This window comes from Emydura macquarii, unplaced genomic scaffold, assembly GCF_026122565.2.
Source record: "Emydura macquarii macquarii isolate MOO-44397 ecotype Brisbane River unplaced genomic scaffold, CSIRO-AGI_Emac_v2 contig_1230, whole genome shotgun sequence".
Classification (NCBI taxonomy): Eukaryota; Metazoa; Chordata; order Testudines; family Chelidae; genus Emydura; species Emydura macquarii.
This window is the reverse complement of record NW_027131367.1, coordinates 12,622,027-12,639,766: the sequence shown is the minus strand read 5'-3', so window position 1 is coordinate 12,639,766 and position 17,740 is coordinate 12,622,027. Positions and strand designations below refer to the sequence as shown.

The 17,740-nt window shown below is 51.7% G+C and overlaps 1 protein-coding gene across 1 annotated transcript; it reads left to right on the top strand.

Moving 5' to 3' along the window:
- The first annotated feature begins 2,389 nt into the window (after positions 1–2,389).
- Positions 2,390–14,729, top strand: USH1G (USH1 protein network component sans). Its single transcript, XM_067547835.1, has 2 exons — positions 2,390–2,619; positions 13,484–14,729. Exons 1-2 carry the CDS (start codon positions 2,456–2,458, stop codon positions 14,727–14,729), a joined length of 1,410 nt encoding a protein of 469 aa, XP_067403936.1. The 5' UTR covers positions 2,390–2,455.
- Positions 14,730–17,740: the final 3,011 nt, after the last annotated feature.

The following is a 17,740-nucleotide window of genomic DNA, read 5'->3' as shown; positions in this document are numbered from 1 at the left end:
TCTGTCTCATTTATGTTCACCTCTTCCATCATGCTGCCTTTTCCCCTTACTAGACAGACCTGAAGAGAGAGTATTTCCTTCACTGAGCTGTTCTCTGAGAACCCCAGGAGTTACAGTAATTACATTAATAATGTAATAATTACATTACATACATGTACATTAATAATAATAATTATATGAGAACAACTAGTATCTAAGTCATGAATAATGTGCATGACTCTATTGCCTTTCCTCTGGAAAGATACACATGGCCTGAAGAATGACAACTATCTCTTTATCTACCACTTAACCACTCAGGGCCAAGTTCAGACAGGATGTAATACGAATGGCTGCAAATCCACCGTCGCCAATGGACCCCCCACGCCTGAATTTGGCCCTGGCTGTGGGAAACTTACCTGTGCTCTAAGCGGGTTGATCAGTGAGTATTTGCAAATTGCTTGCAAGATGGGCTGTGCCAAGTGCCATTTTATCATCTCATTATCACTCACAAATGCAGCCCTAGGCCCCTCTAGTCATTGTCTTTCTCTTCCCCCTTTCTGTCATCCTTCTCCTTTTCACCCCTTTCTCCCTCCCTCTGTCCGCCCCATTCCTTCCCGTTAGTGATGCTTTGTCTCTCACTCTCAGTCCCTTTTCTGTTCCTTTCCCATTTTCCTCCTTCACCCTTCTCCCCTCCCAATCCTCTCTGTCTTCGTTCCCCTCCCCGGGGCTCAAACGGCACTGATGTGCAGTCCTACCACCTCCCACGGGGCCATGGTCCCTGGTGCCGGCAGGCTCATCCTTTCCCATGTCCCAGGGCTGCGCTGTAGGCAAACGGCCCCAGGATTTAGTGGCCTGGGTCCTATTAATGCCAAGGGAGCAACAGGAAATTCCCTGCACATTACACAGCCAGGTGCCCTAGTGAGCTCAAGGAAAATCAAAGCTCAGGGCAACGTGCTGGGATAACCACATGGCTGGTTTGGCAGGTTGATGAGCGGCAGAGGGCGCCACAGGCCCATGCGTTCCCAGGAGAGCCGGCTCTGCCTGTGGCGGAGGGAGGGTGGAGCAGCATGTCAGGACTGCATGCTCCCAGCACCCTGCGGGGGCTGCCATGGGGTCAGCACCTGCCCGTTCCCACCAGGGAATACTGGATTGGCCGTAGAACCAGGGGAGGTGCTAGCATTTCACCGACACCAAGAAACTACAGGCCAAATCCTGCCCCTCCCGAGGGAGGGCCTCAGACAAACCAGTGGGGTTCTCTGCTGGGGACCGGGGTGAAGGGAGGGGATTTTGGAGCCCTGAAATTACTGTGAGTTCCAGTTCTCCAGGTGCCCTGGCGGGGTTGCTGCGGTGTCGCTAGCATGCCCACACGCAGGCCTGACCTGTGTTATGTGTTTTACCAAGACAAACTGAGCCGTCATTTGCAGAAAAATAAACCCTAGAAATCAGTAAAAACAACCCCCATCCCTCAAATGCTGCTCTTGGTGGCCTCCCTGCCAGGAGAGAGTGTGGCTCCTGGGCTTATCGAGCAGCCAAAATGTTCTCTTGGTCGGGTGACCAGATAGCAAGTGTGAAAAATGGAGATGGGAGGTGGGGGACCAAGGCTTAAATTCTCATATGGTATTTCCTGGAGATCCTCCTCCTCCCCAACCACACCTCCCCCACCCATTCAGGGCTCTGGGTTTCAGCTGCATGGCAGGGGATCTCGGGGCATTGGTCCCGCGGGTTTGAAAATATTTCCTGGCGCTCCACTCTGGACACTTCCAGCTGAACTTCCCTCCCGGGTGAAGGGAAATAGGCGCCTATATAAGAGAAAGCCCCGGATAGCGGGACTGTCCCTGTAAAATCGGGACACCGGGTCCCCCTGTCTCTTGGGCGGATCTGAGTGCTGACGTGTTCACTCAAGTAATATCCCAGGCCCCTGCGTGGATCCAAGCTGCCGTTGTGAACCGTGCAGGTGCATTGCTGGAATGGCTGGAATGGTACGGCCAGGGATGCTGACTGGTATTGCATTTGGCTTCCTCCTTTAGAAAGGTCCCTGGGGCTGGAAGAGCCTGTGCTAAGCTGCCCCAACTACAGCATGACTTGCCCTCAGGAGGACTCTGGTGAGAGGCGGCTGGGCCCAGGATGGAGACGGTAAAGTTAAAAGGTGCTTTGAAGGTGCCTTCCAGCTGGGGACCCGGCTGACCCGTGTCTTCTGCTTCTTGCAGTGAGGCCTTCACTGGGTGGAGGGAGGATTCTTAGGACCCAGGGGGAGCTTCGGACAAGGCTTCTCCTGCATTCATTTCAAGGAGTTCCTCCCTTGGCTGCTCAGGACTTCTCAGGTGTCCTGGTAACCACCAGCCGCTCTCAGCTCCCGCCTGGGCTCTCGGGCAGCTGCTTTCCTGGATCCAGGGCCGAGCCAATGCCCATCCTTTAGGATCTCCCAGCCCTGCCCGCCTGCCTCCCCGATGCGCTGGCTGGAGGATTGCTCAGCATCATGAACGACCAGTACCACCGAGCCGCCCGGGATGGCTACCTGGACCTTCTAAAGGAAGCCACCCGGAAGGACCTAAACTCGCCCGACGAGGATGGCATGACCCCGACCCTCTGGGCCGCTTACCACGGCAACTTGGAGGCGCTGAGGCTGATAGTTAGCAGAGGGTAAGTGCTGCTCTCTGCTCTGCTCCTTTCCTAGCATAGATGGGGTGGCTCCGTGAAAACCCGTCTTCCTCCCCCGCGCAGGTCAGGAGAGCTGTCGGTGCTGGGAAGCCGATGGCCTCCATCCTTTGCCCTGCACGGGGAATGCCACTTCTTTCGTCCTGCCTCCCCTCAGCTATTTTCTTTCCTGTTAGAATGAGGAGTGAGTCTGTCTGAGCCAGTCCGGGGCGTTTCTGATACCCCCATCCCTGTAGTCCCTAGGCACCTGGGATGTGAGAGATTGATAAGCCTGACTACGCTCGAAAGGAGCGTGAGCAGGTGTTAGGCAAGCTTCACTCATTCGGCTCGGTGGGTGCACTTCATTCCTGGCCTGCATCTTCCCTGCTATCCAAGTGCTCTGCCATCATATAGCTCTGCTAAAACGCCTCCAACCCTGCAACACCGCTGCTATTCCACTACTCTCCCAGCTCTCCCTCCCAATGCACCTGGAACCTGCTTTGCAAACGCCCTTGCTAGTCTGGGACCACGTCCCAACACAGCTCTGCCAGTGTCTCCCACCTTCCCCTGCTTTCAGGCGTGGGACCCTCCACAGCTCTGCAAATACACTGGCCCGCTCCCGAAGAGCAGGATTTGAATGCAGAGCTGCGGAGATGAAAGGCTAGTGCATTAAGAAACTGCCCAGGCCTTGATTCTCTTTCTCTCTCTCTCCGACACTTCAGATGAAAAAATCTCTACCTCTGGTCAGAAAAGAAATGCTTGTAAATGGGGCAGTGCCAGCTTCTGTCCATCCCATCCCAAGCTGGTACCATCCCAGCATGAACTGCCTGGGGTACAGCCTCTCCTGGATTCTGGAGTCAGGGCAGTTCCAAGCATCCAACCCCTCCCAACAGCAGATTTCTTTTGTCACAGTATTCCCCAGGGGTGGTGGTTGGCTAGTGATTCCCTCTGCCTCCTCATCCCAGTTTGAAAGAGGCATTGGTTCCTAAGGGCTCCGGACTGGCAAGCAAGATGCATGAGGGGGAGTGGGAAGGGCTTGTCAGAGGGTTTCCCAGATGTGCCGTTTCGCTTTAAAATCAGGTAAGGGAAAAAGGGTTTTCCTGGCACGTCAACCGAGGTGTTAGTTGTGGGCCGAGGGGATGTGGAGTGGTGGAGTCCGGGCGCAAGAGGCGAGCCCAGAGAAAGGAGCGGTCAAAGCATTTCTTTCCCCTAATGGAGCCTCCACTTTGCTAAAAGCTTCTCTGGTGTGGAACTCTTCTGAAGAAAGACGAGATCCTTCTAGAGCCAGGGGAGTGTCCGAGCCGGAGGGTCAGTTTTGTGACAGGGATGTGAGGGGGAGCTCGGTACAGAGGGGTGTGTGCCCAAGCCCAGGAAGGAAGGAGCCTCTTCGCAAGTGTCACCTGCTGGCACCAGCGTCTGTCCACAGTGAGTGTGTGGTGAGCGTGGTGCTTGAATCAGTTCTCAGCACTGGCTGCAGACGGATGTACCTGAGCAGGTGCTGTGCTCTCCCACTAGCACCGCTAAGGCACCTCTGGTGATACCACAAGCCCCCCCCCCCCCGCTCCATGTTTGAGGCCTCACACTTCTCTGCTGGGCCCCCCAGTTCCTGACCTGAGACGCCCCCTGATATTCCTGCCCACGGGCCTCACCCAGCTCTGCTAACACAGCACAGTCCCGACCCTTGCTCCCCTCCCCCTTGACTCTTCCCAGGCCTGAGCGTGTCTCAAGCAGACCCTGCTCATTTCACCCATCTGTGCCAAACTGTTTGATGGACTGGGGGAGGGGCTAGAGCTAGGGAACATGTGCTCTGTGCCTCTGTTTTACCCATCCACAGGTGTGTAACCGCCTACTGACTTCCCCGCCAGCTGCCTGGGTGTATTCACAGAAGAATCTAGCCCAGTATTGCCACCCCACCTCTGTGACGTGCACTGAGATCCTCAGATGAAAGGTGCTGGGTGTTACTGCAAAGCGATGCTATCTGCATTTCTCCTGGGATAAGATCCGGCCTGGGACTCAGATCTCCATGCCTTCATAGTACTGATTTGATTCTGAGCCTGTGGTGGTGCAGCCTGAGAGCGTTATAGTGGTTTGCCTGCTCCTCGGGGCTTTTCCAGGGCTTTTCCCGGTCAGGGGAGGGTGGTATTTCCCTCTCTGAGGAGCATTGAGTTCTTAGCCATAGTGACTTTTGGTGGATTCCAGCCACTCTGTGATCCTGGCAGTGATGAGTAGCGCTCCCGGCCTGGATTTTCAAAAGTGATCAGTGCTTTTGGGTACCTCAATATTTGGGCGCTGAACAAGGGGCAGCTTAAAGAGCCCGATTTGCAGAGGGCACAGCCCCTTCTGAACAATGGGCCTCGTTCAGGTGGACCCCCACAAAATTGAGGCACTTAAAATCACGGCTCGCTTTTCTTTACCCTGTTCAGTACTGTGCTCTTGAAGCCTGAGCCAGCTGCCATTAAAGCCAACTGGATAAATGTCCTTGTCTTCAATAGAGAGACCAAGCGGGTGAGGGAATGTCTTTTATTGGGCCGACTTCTGCTGGTGAGAGAGAGACGCTTTGGAGCCACAGAGAGCTCTTCTTCAGGTTTGGGAAAGGCTTGTCTCTCTCACCGACAGAAGTTGATCCAATTAAAGATATGACCTCACCCACCTCGACTCACTAATATCCTGGGACCAACACGGCTACAGCTCCACTACATGTTGTCTTCACTAAGCGTTTTTGGGGGGTCCTGGTGAACTGGCCTGCAGGAGCTGATGGGCTGGCTGGTAAAGATTGCACCAGACTGGGGAGAGAAGGTTTAGGATCCGATGTGGTTGTGTGACCGGGCGTGTGACCTAGTATTACCCAGGCTTAAAAATCTCCTCTCAGCTTCCGGGCGTGGCACAAGTCAAAGAGGCATCTGTCGAGGGGGTGGGGCGGAAATGCCAGCAATGGGCCCCTGGCTGAGCCTTAGCCTGGGTAACGCTAAGCACTTACGGAGAGCTTCCCGCTGCGCAGGGCTGTGATTGTCATTAAAATGAGTGCAGCATGGCGAGAAAAGCAACGCCCGTACTGTTCATTTTATTTCACTTCCAGGCTGCATCCACTATTGCTCTGTTCTGGGGCTTCTGCCCATCCCTGTTCAGTTCTGGGCCCCCTACCAGGTCTGTCAGTGCACCTCACAGCTCCCCCGAAAGCTCCCTCCGGCATTGCAGCTTCAGAGCCCCACAGAGCTCTGCTGCCAGTGCATCTAACTGAACTGCAGCCTGCCCATGAGACCAAAGGCAGATTTCTGGAGACGGGCCCCTTTTATAAATTCTAATGGGAATTGACGATCCCAGCTGAAACCCTCCTGTGTCGCTCGGCTGGTGTTTAATTAACAGCGTAACATACGTTTGCTGTTGACAGGGAAAATAGCACAGGGAAGGGCCATGCCCTTTTGGTGATGAATGGTACATGCAAAGCCTTTGTCAGTGGTGCTTAGAATGTGTTTTCATCAGTGCATTGGTCACACTCTGTCAGGGAGGGATGAAATATCCCCAGATGCTTCACTAAACCAGTGCAGAGTTCACAGAAGCTACAGAGTGTGGAGGCAATCTGAGGGGCGAGATTAACAAAGCCTTTTCTTCTCCCCCTGCGCCTGAATGCCGCTCTTTCTCCTGAGGTCTGTGACCTGCCGCAGCTCCTATGTCAGCAGTGATGGCTGCTGCTCAGATGCTGGGTGTGTGAAAGTGGGGGATGCACAGAGCAACCAATCAGGTGGAGAGCTAGAGAGAGACAGAGGGTACATCTACACTGCCATAAAGAGCCCATGGCCTGGCTGTGACTGGCCTGGGTCAGCTGACTTGGGCATGCGGGGTTCGGGCTGTGGGGCTATAAAACTACAGTGTAGATGTTTGGGCTCAGAGTGGCTCTGAGATCCCGCGAGAAGTGAGGGCCAGTGGCGGGTTTTTAATGGCAGTGTAGACATTCCCAGAGAGACAGGATGTGCCGGAGAGAGGAATTCGATTGTTAGCAGCAAGCTGTTGGAAAGAGAGGAGAGTTCCAAACACAGGCGCCAAATGCGGCTGTCAGTTACATCAGTGGAAGTCCACTGTCTCCAGTGGGATTCCTCCTGTGGAGCTGCAAGCAGGATCTGGGCCGGGCCCTTTTTTTTATAAGAGGGTTGGGGAATATTTAGGGTCTCAATCATTGCTCGACTGGGTTGTTTTCATTGCATGGCTAGGGTTTTCAGCACATCTTGGCTGGCACAGTTCTCAGGGCAAAATATTTCCCTGTCCACACTGATCAGGGAAGCCATCCTGGAACCCAGCACGCTATAGCTGGAGTAGTTCTGATGCCCACATGGATGGGAGCGTCAGTTCTTTGTCACTGACGTTCATCTCAAGGATACGTTGAAACATCACAGCTAGAGCTGGTCGGAATGATTTGAACTCACATTTTTTCCCGTTGAAATACAGTGTTTTAAGGAAAATGAAAAATTATTGACTTTTTAAAAACCCAAGTCATTTTTTGCAGATGTTTTGGCGATATTATCGTAACCCAGTTTTCAGAGGACAAAAGGTTTCAATCACGGCTTTGGGGGAAAAGGTCGATAAAAATGTTTGTTGGAAAAAAAAGAGGCCATTTGGAACCCATGAAATGGAAACAAATTGGAAGGGTCAAAATTTTGGGGGGAATATTTTTGTGTTTCATTTTCCAACCAGCTCCAGCGTGAAGTTCTGAAATCCACCTAAGTCACTTTGGAAAATGGAACTTAGGCTCCTAAGTCACTTAGGTGCTTTTGAAAATTTTACCCCAGTGATAAAAACTGTCCAAATGTCCAAATGTTTCGAGGTTTTACCTTTAAGTCCTTCTCTTTCTGGGGCCTAGCAGATCCTGCGCACACAAGTAGAAATCTGAACTTCCGGCCAGTAGCACACTCGCCTGCAGTAGGGTAATGAGAGACGGTGTGATCTAGGAGACTAACCAGAGACCGTGGTCTCAGGAGGCAGCTGGGATCACAAAGGAGCCGCTACTCTTTGTCAGGGCTGGGTAAGCAACTCAGAGCTATGGTACTGGCAGACACTCAAGCCCAGTAAATTGTCCTCTCTGTGTTTGTGCCCAGTGAAGTGAATGCTGGAGGCAGGCAGTTATGCAATGTCTAGTCGGTGAGCACAGATAAGGAGGGAGGATGACAGTTACCCTGTGGGAACAGAATGTGTGTGTGTGTCTGAGAGAGAGAGGCGGGTGAGGGACAAGAGAGAAAGGCGGTTGAGGGAGACAGGTTGCTGGGAAGTCAGTGCTGTTGCTTCTTTTAAAACAAGTCCACGGCCTGGCGGATAGACCTCTCAGTGCCAGCTAAACTATCCAATGCCCTGGAATGAATCTGTCAGCCCTTTTGGAATTCCAGTGCTGGAGCGGGCTCACGCGGCTACTCTACAGTGGCACCTGCGTCCGGACAGCTAGCTGTGTTCGTTTGTATCCTGGGAGTGTTGTAGCACCGTTTGCTTTTTGCCTGTGTGGGTGGGAACAGGCCGTGTTATAAGCACCTTGTGGGAACTGTGGGTTGCCGATGGTTCATGCAGGCAAGACCGAACTCTCTTGGGCAATGCCTTGCTGTAACCTGCCGCCACAACACGGTAGCTTTGATGGTGTAAACAGGCCCTGACCGTGCTCATGTCCCTCGTTGCTGGATCTCTGCGTCTCAGAGGGGCCCAGCATCCCCCACAGGGACTGTGGTATCCTACAGAAGCTCGGCAGCATGTTCAGGCATTGCAGAGTGACTCCGGAGATCTGGGTTACGTCCCTGGCTCTGCCACGGAGCCGGCTGGGTGACCCCAACTGAGTCATTTAACCTCTGGGTCTCAGTTTCCTCTTCTGAACATGGGAATGCTAATATTTTCCCCCCTCCCGGCGGTGTTCTGCTACATTCATTAATGTGCGTGCGGGGTTTGGATACCACAGTGATGGGAATGGGGGGGGGGGCGCGACCACGACACGGACGACACACACTGACGCATGCAATAGATGGGAGGCCAGGAAGGACGTGAGTATGGAGCCAAGAATAGCCTATCGCTGGACATGGCTGTGTGAGTAATCTCCCTTGATGGCTGCCCCGAGTGCAATTCGCGGTCTCAGCCCATCGCAAGGGGCTAGCAAAGAAGGCTGGTGGCGAGGGTAGTGTAACGAACACTGATACGTGTCTGCCCCTTGGATGAGAGGAGGGGAAGGGGGGCAGAGTCGGGTTTGGTGGTGGCTCGTCCAAGTCGTTAGTTACACAAAAAGCCTCTTTCATGTTCCTGGCTGGGCTCCGGCGAGGGAAAGGATCCCAATTAACGCGGAAGCTGGGAAAGCGGAGGCAAAGCGGCCAATGGAGACAATAATGGCCAATGGAGCTGCAAGGAGACAATAATCCTGCAGCGTGGGTCTGACGTCTTCATGAAAGGGGTGACTGGGTTGGGAATCAGACCAGCTTCTGATTCACTGGGAGGAGGCGGGCTCGGCAATGTGGGGTGTCAGGATTCTCTGCCCACAGGGTGGGCTGGGGTGGATTTGTTCTTCTGTCCCACGGAGGGGAGAATGCTCTGGACAGTAGGACTTTCTGTTCTGTGGATGTTCCCAGCTGCCTGTGAAATCCCAGCACTAACCAGTAAAAGAAAGATCTGTTCCCTCTGCAAAGCCTTAACATGGGCTCAAGCACAGAATCCAGTTCTGGATTTCAAATGCCCCCGAACTCCCAAGCGATCAAAATCCACAGCCAGATCCAGATCCAAACCTACAGTTATCATGGACGGAACCAAACCCCTGGATCCAGTTTGGGGGCGTGCAGCTGCCAGCTCTGAATCCCAATTTTATCTAGTCATTTCTGAGGGAGTGAAATCCCCTGTGGGCCATTCCAACTACAGTCGATTCCGCTTAATAGCAACCCAGCTATTAACGACTTCCAGTTAATAGCCACGTTTTGCTGGGAACCATTCCTGTCCCGTTGACTCGAAAGGTAGTGGGATTCGGATATTGCCAATGGCATGCCGCTTATTAAGAACATTTTGTGGAAGAAAGGTCCCAGCTGCAGACAAGGTTGCGAGGCTGCAGCTGGAGAAAGAAGTGCTGGGATGGGCTTTCCCTGGCCACAGCCCCGCAAACCTGCCCATGGCCAGACTCGGCCTGTCCCAGTGCTTCCTTCCCTAGTTGCAACCCCGCAAATCTGCAGCTTCATGAACTTGCCTTCTGCTTATATTGGCAATGGCTGGACAATGGCAAACTTTTGCTGGCAACCAAGGGGTTGCTAATCAGGGGAATCTACTGTATCTTGAGGATAGTTTTGCTTTTTCCGGCATGTCCTGAGGAATGACAACCATTACGCTGACAGGACAGAGAGAAAGATACACTCTCCTCCCGAAGAGCTTACAGTGCAAGGCGTCAATCTTGCAAACACGTCTACATGCAATTGACTTTAAGTGTGCAAGCAGTCCCGTTGATTTCAAAGGGAGTACGCAGGTGCTGTAAGCTCATGTTGGCAGGATTGGGGCCCAATTTTAGATGTGATGGCACAAGTGGAGCGAAACAAACGGAAGGAATGGGATGGAATGAGGAAGGGTGCGTGTTGCAGTGATAAGACAGCATGGTGACTCGCTGTAGCCTTGGGTGCACCGGAGGGGAGGAGAAGGGGTTCAGTTACAAATATTTTTAAAAAGTAATATTAATAATTGTTACGATTGTTGACTCAGCACTTGAAAATGCTTTGATGCTGAAAAGTGTCCCACTGGATAAATACAATGTACTACCTGTTCCTAAAATACGTTCCCACTTCCTGGACCTGGCAATTAACAATGTGCAATGCCCTTGCAGTGTGGTTCTGCTTTGAGAAGTGATTATAAAAACAGCAAGGGGGGTCCCTTGTGTTTGTTGTCTCTCCCTGACGCTGGATCAGCTGCGTCTGCTTTACAAGGCATTGATCTTCCTTGTTTCTCATGGGCATTTTTCCCATCTCCAGGAGCCATTTATGGGGCCACGATAAGCAGAGATCTGGTCCTGTTACAATGTTTTGGTTCTTGGATAGGGGAAATACGCTGAGAAGGCTGGACCTTGTGTTATTTCTCCCCAGTCAAAGGCTCCCTGAGGCAACAATAAGCACATGGAAAGCATCCTAATAATAATCCGTAGCTCTTTATATAGCGCTTTTCGTCAGTAGATCTAAGAGCACTTTACAAGAGAGGCCAGTATCATTATCTCCTCTGTAACCCAGATGGCCAAGAAACACCCTGCTGCAGTCCAAAGCACATGTCCATGAGAAATGGGGCTGAACTGTGACGTTTGGATCCAAGTCCAGCGGTTAGGTTTGGAACCAAAGTTTTGCTCCGGGTCCACCACCAAATCACACATAACGCGCGAAGGTGCTGGTCCCCCATGCCACACGCTCGTACACACGCACAGAGAGACGTGTCCAGCTCTGACACACGTGTGGCCACTCAGCGCAAACATAAACAAACAACGGTTCACACACCTAGAAGCCCACTGCCAGCGCCGGCAGGTCCATTTTCACTAGCTCTTTAATTCAACTGGCTAAATAATTTACTCCTCTCTTGCAATTCATCAAATATTTATCCCCCCCATGAATTTCCCAGCCTGGACATGTCATTACTAGGGCGGAGCTAGCAGAGGAACTAGGAAGTACCTGTCACCAGAGATCAGCACCGGTAGAATAGACAGGAGACTTGCAGTCAAGATAAACCGCCCCCTGCCCTGCTGCTGGGTTAATGGATCCCTGACGTTCAGTGGTCCTTTGCCTTTCTTTTCTCTCTAGAATCTTTCTGGGACTGATCCTCCAAGCCCTTGGAGCACAGAACTGCCTCTGAAGCCAGTGAGAATTCCTTATGCAGGACTGGGGCCCTATGTCTTTTTTTCCAATAGGGGTTAGAGGGGCCAGGTCAGTGCCTCATTGCTCGGGACTTAGTTTTGCAAAAGCGGGAGCGGCTGTGGTCAAGGGTCTGTCGCTCCAAGCTACCAAAGTTCGGAGGGGAGGGTGGGCGCTGGAGAGGGAAATCTGCAAGATGCTAGGTGGAATGGTGCAGGCCAGGCTCCCCTCCCTCCAAGCCCAGCCCCTGGGGTAAAAGGGTGCAGCCAACGGGGAAGTTCGCACCTAGTGCCAATTTAGCCCCTTCTTGCAGGTGTCATCTTAGCCTCTTTCAGCACTGCTGGCTGTAGCCACCCCCTTACACCAGGGCTGGTGAGGGAGCGTCTGGTGCCTCCATCCCAGCCCCTCTCTGCGAGAAGCCCTGTAAGGAAGGATGTCTGAGCCTCTCCAGTGCCAGTCTCTCTCTTCTCACCAACCTGTTCTCTTTCTTTGTAGACCTGGAGGACATTCTAGTCCTACACATGAGCTGGGGGAACATGGGCCAGGGTGGCTCAGCTCCCATTTCAGTCACTCCTAGCAAGGGCCAGTTTTGGAAATGGTCTATCAGTGGCTGTGGGGGAGCACTTGGTTCCTCCCATGGCAGCTGTAGCTCCTCAGGCATGATTATAAGGAAAGGTGTAGGAATGCGGGTGAGAGCTGTCGCAATCCCATGCTCTCCCAGGAGGAGTCGCTCTAGGGAATGGTGCAGCAGTGTGGTTTGGTAGTTCTGCTATTTTGATCGTGTGTGTGTGTGTGTGTGTGTGTGTGTGTGTGTGTGTGTGTGTGTGTGTGAGAGAGAGAGAGAGAGAGAGAGAGAGAGAGGCTTGTTGACAGATGTCAGCTACTGATGCTGGATGCATTTCATTGACTCGTATATACAAGTGCATGGTTGATGCTGGAAGGGGAGTAGCCGTGTCTTATTTCAGCAGATCACAAATAGAGAGGAATGTTCGGAGCTCAGACATGCACCTGAGTATTCTTAAGTGCACTTTCTCTATGGCCAAATCCTACTTGGCATACCCTATTGGACCTTTCTTATCATGGGAGGCTGCAAAAACTGGGCAACTCCCTGGTGAGCAATGGCCTGCTGGGATATGTGCTGACATCACTACAGGTTCTGCTAATCACATTAGTTGAGTCTGTGGCTCTTAAGAAAGATGGAAACCTAATCTCCACTTCCTTTGAAACCGGATTCTCAGGATGTGCTAGTAGCAACTTGCTCTGGACTGTGCAATCGAAAACCAAACTTGGAAAGGCAAAAACGCCCACCCAGTCTTATTCACTTGAATGGTGCCCCAGGCACAGTTGTGAGGCAGGGATGCAGTTCACATGATGTGCACATGAAGGTGAAAAGGTGAAACAACTGATGAGATTTAGGCCCTGTGCTTCGGATAGCCATTTATCCTGGGAGGACCTGTAGAAGTGCACATAGAGTACAGGGCTTATTTTGGGAGCTTGCTCCATGTTATATGGTGTAGAGAAGGGCTTGAATATGAACACCCTCTGATTTTAGAGATGGCTGAGATCTGAACCGGCATCTGAATTCTGCAAATTGCCTCTACCTTTATAATGGGCCAGGCAATATTCCAGAACCAGTCTCACCTCTCTCACCGACTCTAGGATGTTCAGAATCTGGATCCCAGTTTTGCAGCTCAGGTCCCTCTCCAGCATGGAGAGAAGATGGTGGGGTGGGCACAGGGGCATGAGTGCGACCTTTGGGGTTAAATGTGGGTAACAGAAATTGCCACAGGCCTGTCTGTCGGACATGTGATTACCTGACGCTCACTACACCTCTTCAGGGAGCTCATGGGATGGGGTATGTGGTGGCTGGGCTAGGGGACATGTTGCTTATGTTTCGGGGGAAAGAAAGAGCTCGTATGGCAGTGGGGATGGTGGCATCCAATGCATGAGCTTATTGTCCAGTAAACATCTCTTTAAACCCCACTTCATATCTTCACGGTAAGGTCAGCCCAGCAGAACTGCTCGTTAACTAGTTGTTCCAAACATTGTTTTAGGGGTGATCCAGACAAATGTGACATCTGGGGGAACACGCCCCTTCACCTGGCGGCAGCCAATGGCCATCTGAACTGCCTCTCCTTCCTGGTGTCTTTTGGGGCCAACATCTGGTGCCTGGACAATGACTACCACACGCCACTGGACATGGCTGCCATGAAGGGGCACATGGAGAGCGTGCGGTACCTAGACTCCATTGCCGCCAAGCAGAGCAGCCTCAACCCCAAGCTGGTGAGCAAGTTGAAGGACAGGGCTTTCAGAGACGCAGAGAGGAGGATCAAGGACTGCGTGAAGATGCAGAAAAAGCATCACGAGCGGATGGAGAAGAGGTACAAGAAGGAGATGTCTGACAACTCGGACACCATGAGTTTCTCCAGCTACGCCAGCAGCACTCTTAGCAGGAGGTTCCAGCACATGTCCATGGTGACGTCCCTGCCATATTCCCAAGCCACCATCCACGGCACCGCCAAGGGCAAGACCAAAATTCAGAAGAAGCTGGAGAAGAAGAAGCAGGTGGATGGAACGTTTAAGATCTACGAGGATGGGAGGAAAAGCGTGAGGTCCTTGTCGGGCTTGCAACTGGGGAATGACGTCATGTTTGTGAAGCAAGGCACCTATGGCAGCCCAAAGGACTGGACCCGGCGCAACCTCAGGGACATGTTCCTAACGGACGAAGATACCGTCTCCCGTGCCATCAGCGACCCAGGTTTGCACATAGACTTGGCCCACTCTGAGGTCAGCACCGATTCCGGCCACGACTCATTGTTCACCCGGCCTGGCCTCGGCACCATGGTGTTCCGGAGGAACTACGTCAGCAGCGGGCTCTTTGGGATCGGCCAGGAGGGTGCCAGCCTGCCGGGCGAGGGCAATCTGGACGGGGTAGGTGTCAAACTGCGGAGCCGCCTGCAGCGCTCGCCAAGTCTCAACGACAGCATCGGCAGTGCCAACAGCCTGCAGGAGAGGAACGCGGAGGAGCTGCCCTGGGATGAGGTGGAGCTGGGCCTGGATGATGACAATGAGCCTGATACCAGTCCCCTGGAGGCCTTCCTGGCTTCCCTGCACATGTCTGAGTTCATCTCCATCCTCAAGAAGGAGAAGATCGACTTGGAGGCCCTCATGCTGTGTTCAGACAATGACCTGAAGAGCATCAACATCCCGTTGGGGCCTCGGAAAAAGATACTGGATGCCATCCAGAGGAGGAAGCAGACCCTGGAGAGGCCTGATGTTATTGCAGACACCGATCTGTAAGTAGGAGATGTCCCTCGCTCTGTAGCCCTAGAGCCATATCTCCCTCAGCGTGAGGGAGACTGGGGGAGCTGAAGGGCTTGAATATGTGCTCAACGTATTTTCCATCGGAAGAACAGGAGCTCAGCTAAGATCAGTATTTTCTTCATGTATACACAAGACAGGAACCTGCCAGCACACGGAGATCTTGGGTGGTTACAGAGTTGCTTAGGTTAGTTCATTTCTCAGCATTTCCAATGCTGGGTGGGTGGGAGTCGAAGTCCTTGCCGTTCTGTAACCTGGACAAACTGAGACCATTCTGAGGTCAGATTCCTATTGAGCTCCCCCGGGTGGATGTTTCAGAAGCACCCAACCTTGGCCTTGCTCTGCGCCCATTGGCGTCGACAGATTGTCGATTTCAATGAGAGCAGTTGGGCCATTAGTGAGCGAATCTGCAAAACCCACCTCAGATGCCTGGGTTTTTATTCAAAGCTCTTGAGTTTGCAAACTTGGGTTGGGAGTGTTACGAAAACAGTATTTTGGTATTTCCACTTATAGTGCTGGCTGGGATTGGGAAGGATAATGGAAATTGTGGGTGGGGGGTAAGGGGAAAAGGGTCTCCAAGTTTGCCTCTGTACATTAAGAAAGGTTTGGTTCCAGTTTTGGGTGAAGGCTTGGGTCAAACCTATTTGCACAAGGAAGATGCCTAAATGGAAGCTAAGTTCACAGGTTGGGACCTAGACCCTGATTTCTAAAAGGGGACCAGTTTTGTGCCTGCATTTCATTCCTAGCAGAGAGGCTCCCACTTATACACCTAGCTACCCAACTTGGGGTGCCATCGGTAGGTGTCTAAGTGGTAGCATCTGTGGCTTTGATAATTTACATGTTCAGAATCTTTTGCATCTGTTATATCTGTTGAACTGTGGCCATGATCTAGTTAGGACTACCAGATTTAGCTGTTTGGCTAATACTGGTTGAGATTTTCAGAGCTGCCTGGGGGATTTAAACATCTCTTCCACTAAGATTAGAGGAGGGCATGAGTCAAAATCCTTTAGAGTGCTTTGAAAATTTTCATCACCAAATGGGGTATCCGTTGTGCTACCTTGTCTTTCATTGTGGGACAACCTGCTGACTCCAGCTTCTCTGACACATTCCCCTTTGTTTTATTCATTATTCAGTAGTGGTTTGGCCATCTGCTCAGTATTTGGCCCCGGTGTGAGCTTGCTAACAGGTTTTCTCTTTTGCTCTACAGATAGCAGATTTTATGAACAAGAAACAAAACCAATTCTAAGTTGCCAGAAAACCGAAACCAGGGACTCTTCCACTAGGACAACTGCAAGCCACAGTGTAGATCAGTCCCTCCTAACTGACTGCCTCCTTCCCCATTCTGCTTCCGGTCTGTGGGACTCTGCCCAACAGGAACCTGCTGCTAAGAGGAATCTTTGAGATATGACCTGCCTGATGCTCCATCTTTGCTGAGTGGAGCTCCGACCAGCCTGCTTGCTAGAGTGGGGACCAGATGGTGCTATGCCATGAAGCTGATAGGTGAAACTCCATGTGATCACAGTTTGACAAAGCGTAGGAAGCCATAGACAAAGACAACAGTATGATACCTTGGAATGGACCAACAAATAAATAATCATCCACAACTTTTCTCTAGGGAGGCGGTGTGCTTTGGTGGAGTGGGACTCAGGACTCCTTCCTCTGTTTCTGGCTCCGCTGTTCACTCAGTGTGTGGCTTGGGAGAAGTCATTTGCAGCCACATTTTTAAAATGACGGCCAAGTTTTGGTGCCTCGGGTTTTGGGTTCCCAGTTTGAGACCCCTTGGGTTGAGTCTCACAGTCCCACAGCTCTGATGTCACTTAGCCTTGGGGGAGGGTCAGCCCCTCTGAAAATCAGGCCCTTCATGTCTAAAGTGGGGCATCCAGAAATGAAGGGACCCCAAATCAATGGCCACTTTTGAACACATCGGCCTTTACCGCTCTGTACCTCAGTTTCTCATTCTGTAAAATGGAGAGAATGCTCCCTGGAGACGATAATCCTGTCCTACCTTGCAGGAGTGCTGTGAGGCTGAAGTACATAATGTCTGTAAAGCGCACTGAGATCCTCATATGGAAAACACCCCAGAAGTGCAAAGCACAATTATTATTTTAATAGAGACGGATCCAAACCAAAAATCTGACTCCAGGCACCTCTGAAATTTGGGTGCTCTGAATCCCAGCCCAGAATTCTCATCACTGTGTTTATAGTGAGCCTAACTAAACCTCCACATCTGAACACCCCTGAACTCTGGCTCCAAATAGTGCAGCCTGAGCCCAGTTTCTTTTGGACAAATTAACTTGCTTCCAAATACTGTGCTTCTGAAGGAGACATAGGGATTTTTCACCCTTAAAAATCCAAAGGGTGATGCTACCCGGCTTGGAGTTTATAGGAATAAGGCAGTGTTTCTCAATTGCGGAACCCTGGGGTTCCGCGGGAACACTGTTAGGGTTCCGCGAGAAAGTGACATTGCGCCGCCGAGAGCAGCTGTTCTCCGCGCCGCCGAAAAAGGGAAGATGTCCCGGATTTTTCGGCGGAGGGTATCGAGTATGAGTGTAATTTCCCTGCGGAGCCTAAAGGGTTCCGCGGGGAAATTTAATTGAGAAACACTGACCTAGTTGTTTGTATATAATTTGCTTATTTTGACATTCTTGTTGGCCCCATATGTAAAAATAATGTTAAGAGTTTGGGGGGTTCCGCAATTATTTATCGAGTTCAAAAGGGTTCCATGGCCAAATTTAATTGAGAAACACTGGAATAAGGTACTATCCCTGTAAGTAGGTTGTGAGCATCACAGAGTTTCAATTGTTTGTCAAAAGAAACGGTACCACACACACCATGGCCGCTCCTTACCATCCTGCCACTAACTGATCAATGGAAAATGTATCCAGACATTCAAGCAAGTGCCTTGTGCTCTGGCGAATTTCTGACCGGCCTACAGAAATGCAGCCTAGAGACACTGCTGCTCTGGTTAATTTCTGGCAGCTTTTAAAACA

What these genes read in the sequence shown, in the direction of transcription:
- USH1G (XM_067547835.1), top strand. Translation starts at nt 2,456, where the DNA reads ATGAACGACCAGTACCACCGAGCCGCCCGGGATGGCTACCTGGACCTT. An exon ending in AGGCTGATAGTTAGCAGAGG is followed by an intron (nt 2,620 to 13,483) that starts GTAAGTGCTGCT and finishes ACATTGTTTTAG; the next exon opens with GGGTGATCCAGACAAATGTG.